Here is a 4,626-nt window from a genome sequence, read left to right as displayed (position 1 = left end):
ATAGCCAACTAATAGCGAATCAGGTTCTCTATTAGGTTTCAGTAACCCCAGTTTCACCTTGTTTATCCCAAAATGTTCCCTCCTCAAGTCTTTGATAAGAATATTTGGAATTCGGCCTTCTGTGCCGCAGGACTTTCCAAAGATCAACCCTTTCTCCACATTGATCCTCAGAAGATAATACTTCACCTCAATGTGCTTGGTCCTCTTGTTTTGAACTGGATAGAGAAGGTATGCCATTAGAAAATACCCCAAAATCTTCCAGTTGCTGCTTAATTCATAGGGTTTGAGCACATCAGGATGCTGCCGCTACGCATTCTGCTTCAGTTGTTGACGAAGCCATTGAGTTTTGTTTCCTTTTGCCCCAAGAGATGAAACATGATCATGGCAGGTGAACCATTCCAGAAGTGTTTTTTCTGTCCACAAGATAACCTGCATAATTAACATCAGCATACCTAATAAGATTAAAACTGTCACCTGAGGGGTAATACAGGACCAGGTCCTGAGTTCCATTAAGGTATTTCAACCTTCTTTTGGTAGCCTTCAAGTGGGATTCCTTGGGACTTAACTTTGAATTCTATTCTAGAGTGGAAATACAGAAGGGACTAGATTTTTTTTTTAAATTTTTTGATTATTGTCTAAAACCAGAATAAAAGGAGTGCTTATGTTATCAAGTATATGGGAGCTTTTGTGTTTCTAGTTTGGGACTGAGGTTTGATTGGTAGAGGAACTTGGTAGGTTAATTAGATTTCCCTGCATTCCTTGTTCTATTACTTGTGGAGTGCCTTGCACTGCATCTCCACTCTTTCTTCAGCTTCAGTGGTAGTAATTAAAGTACCAGGTTCCTTATGAAAAGTGAAAGCGGATGGTGCATTGTCTTTCACCTGTCTCCTTCATCTTACTCATCATATCATCCTTCTCATTCGAAACCTCAGATATTTCCTAGGTGCCAGACATGGTTCATTATATTGATCATCACTATTTCCTCCTTTGTTAGACGAAGGTGTCTCGTTGAATAGCACATGAATACTTCCTTCCACCCAGTGTGCCCTTTTGTTGTAGACTTTGTGGCCTTTGCTTTATGGGGAGTATCCCAGAAAGATTCCTTGATCGCCTTTTGCATTAAACTTCCCAAGTTGGTCCTTCTCGTTGTTGAAAACATGGCATTTTCATTTCAAAAAGATTCTCAGATAAGTTGTCTTTGGTTTTCTTCCATTTGGTAGCTCATAGTGGGTTTTGTTCAGGAGGGACCTTATCATACACCTGTTCACCAAGTAGCAAGCAATTTTTATTGCTTTTCCCAGAACCTTTTGGTGATTCCACTGTCGATGAGCATTGTCCATGCCATGTCTTCCAGAGTTCTGTTCTTTCTTTCAGCAACACCATTTTGCTGTTGAGTCCTTGGTGCCGAGAAGTTGTGTGTGATTTCATTTTTGTTGCAAGCTCATCAAATTTGGCGTTGTCACATTCTGTCCTATGGTCAAATCTGATGCATACTACCTTCAATTTTATCTTCTCTTGGATCTTTTTGGCAAAGGCCATAAACACCTCGAAAGTCTTATCCTTTGTTCTAAGAACCAGTGTCTAGGTGAATCTTGAATTTGGCAGACCACGAACCAGGTCCATCTGAATTAGTTTATTCAGAAGTGAGAAGCTTTCATTCCCCAATCTTCCATGCCAAAGTTCTGCGAACTGACTTCAAGCATCTCATATCACTAGCTTGTACATATTCAACGTCAGCAACGTAGATGTTCTTGTTTCTTTGGCCACTAAGACCACTTTCCCAGTAACCAAATTGGTAGCTGTGCAAACTTTTGATAAGAACTCTACTTTGTTCCCTTTATCACAGATTTGAGAGACACTCAGGAGACTGTACTTCAGGCCATCCTCATAGTACACGTTCTCAATTGAGTGTCAAAGGGATTTTCCAACTTTTCCAACACTGAGAATGTACCCCCTCCTTTTTCAAGGGATGCACTCCTTTCCTGCACGGCTTTCAGTGAGAAGAAATCCACGGTGCTTCCAATCATGTACTTTAAGCATCCACTGTCCATAGTTCATTGCAGTTCGCTTCCTCTCACTGTTCCCTGCACATGCAAATTATGGGTTAGATTTAGGAACCCAAACTAGTTTGGGTCTCTTGTTATGATAAAAGGGATGGATAAGAGCTTTTCTAGTCCATGCAGGCAATATTCGTTTCTTGCGAGCGGTACCTGCTCCCTTGTTAGTAGTCACTTTGTCAGTAAACACTTTGTTTTTCTGAACAGATTGAACCCTGGCCTGACAATTTTCTTTGAAGTGCCCATTGTTCCTACAGTGGGTACACAGCCAGTTGTCAGGAACAATGACGTACTTGCTGTGAGGGCTGTAAGGAGTTTTCTCCCTTTGGAACCCGATTCCCTGCCTGCTTCCACTATTGTTCAAATACATGACAATGACAACATTTGAGGACCAGTTCCACTTTAGAGATTTCTCAAGATCAATTTTTACTTTCTCCAATTCAGCTTGAAGCTGCCGATTTTTCTCAAGTTCACCATATTGACTAGTTTTTACATCATTTAATTCCTGTTCAAGCTTGATGTGTGTCTCACTGGCTACTTCCTTCCCTTTCCCAAGACTCACAGTCCTATGTTCTCTATTGAGTCCCTCAATGGTTTCCTCTAGGTCAGTGGTTATTACTAGAAAATCATCCCCCTCTTGCTCAGTAGCAACAATTTTTTCTTCTAGAGTGTGTTTCTCATTGCTAAAACCTTCTATTGTTTACTTCAAGTCAACAACCACTACTATCAGGTCATCTCTCTCATTTTCTACACTAGTTATTCTTTCATTCAGAGCTTCCTTTTCTTTTTCAAGATTAGCTATGGTCTCATTTAGATCCACTACACAGATCACCAAATCATCTCTAGATTGTTCAGCTTCTCCTAGTTCTATGGTCAGGATCTCCTTCTCATTATCAAGGCTATACTAAGCATCAATTAGAACATTTGCGAATGACCTTAGCTTTTTAGAAGAGTAGGATTTCAGATTTCTTTGAACATCCCTGAAATTTACCTCATCATCATCATCAGACTGAGCCATCATCGCGAACAGTGAGTCATACTTTGTTGTTTCAGTTTCCACTGCCATCATTGAGTTTTTTTCTGCATCTAGTTCCCTTTTTGATTCATTGGAGGAGTCTCCCCAAGCAACAAGAGCCTACTTCACAATATTGTCAGTTGCACTTTTTCGATTGAATCGTTTGTCTGGAACTAGGTTCCTTTTTGCTGCTTTGTCAGGGTTTTGTTTGTATTGCTCCTGTTTCACGAGTGGACAGTCTTTGATGAAATGCCCCAGCTTTCCACACCTGTGATAGAGATCATTGTTCCTTGCCTTACTTGAACTGCCCCTCTTTGGTATACTACCATTTCTTCAAACCATCTTTTGAAATCTTTTAGTAAGATATGCCATATCACTATCTTCTTCACTTGAGTCACTGCTTTCCACCTTGAGTACCGGGTTCTTTTCCTTCTTTGGCTCTCTTCTTTAACTATCTTTCCTTATTTTCATCTTGTATTTCTTCAGATTACTAATCAGCTCATCTATGGTTAGAGTTTCTAGATCTTTAGATTCAGTGATGGCATTTACCTTACTTTCCCAAGAACCAGGTAGAACACTGAGGATTTTCCTTACAAGCTTGTTTCTATGAATAACATCTCCAAGTGAATGAAGCTCATTTATGATGGATGTGAATATGGTGTGCATATCTGTATAGACTCATCATCCTTCATCCTGAAGAGCTCATACTCTGTAGTGAGCATGTCAATCTTGGACTGTTTAACTTTAGTAGTTCCTTCGTGTGCGGTTTGCAACGCTTCCCATATCTCTTCGGTAGTATCACAAGCTGAGACTCTGTTGTACTCATCGGTTCCTATACCATATACCAAGATTTTCTTGGCGCAATACTTCTTTTCTACAACTTTTCTGTCAATATCACTGTACTCCTTTATGTCTTTCGGCACCATTGGTCTAGTTTTTTCAAGCTTTTTTATAGGAACATGTGGACCACCACAGATGATGTCCCACAATTCTAAATCTTTGACCATTATAAAATCATGCATGCGAGTCTTCCACTAGCCGTAGTACTGACCATTGAATTTGGGAGGTCTGTAGGTTGATTGTCCTTCCTTAAACTTAGGTGGAGCAGCCATTGAGATCCTTTCTAGGTGTTAACCTTTTAGAAAGAACCTGCTCTGATACCAATTGTTAACTTATATGCGTCCACCAAATTGTAGAGAACCTGATCCTTTACGAGTTACTACTGAAAATACTTATGAAGCAGTAAGTAAAAGAGACGAGGGATTTTTACGTGAAAAAATCCCACACAAGGGGACAAAAACCACGACCTACACTTTGTAGGCTTTCAACTTCACTAACTTGTAATCTCACTATTACAAACCACTTTGTAATAACTCTATTACAAAGGATTCAACTCAACTAACTTGTGGTACTCTCATCACAAGCCACTTTGTGACTCTTTAGTTACAAAGACTTTAAACTTATGACTAATCCTAGTCACAACATAAACTTAGAAAGTTTGCGGATTTTGGGTTCCTAAACCGTATCTTCTAAGAAAGCAATATAGGAGTTACA

At 39.8% G+C, this 4,626-nt stretch overlaps 1 protein-coding gene across 1 annotated transcript; it reads right to left on the bottom strand.

The window, feature by feature from the left end:
• Nucleotides 1-3,710: 3,710 nt before the first annotated feature.
• On the bottom strand, nucleotides 3,711-4,079 carry LOC142178265 (uncharacterized). Its single transcript, XM_075247597.1, has one exon. It carries the CDS (start codon nucleotides 4,077-4,079, stop codon nucleotides 3,711-3,713), a length of 369 nt encoding a protein of 122 aa, XP_075103698.1.
• Nucleotides 4,080-4,626: the final 547 nt, after the last annotated feature.

This window comes from Nicotiana tabacum, chromosome 3, assembly GCF_000715075.1.
Source record: "Nicotiana tabacum cultivar K326 chromosome 3, ASM71507v2, whole genome shotgun sequence".
Taxonomy (NCBI): domain Eukaryota; kingdom Viridiplantae; phylum Streptophyta; class Magnoliopsida; order Solanales; family Solanaceae; genus Nicotiana; species Nicotiana tabacum.
This window is presented reverse-complemented; position numbering and strand designations above follow the sequence as displayed.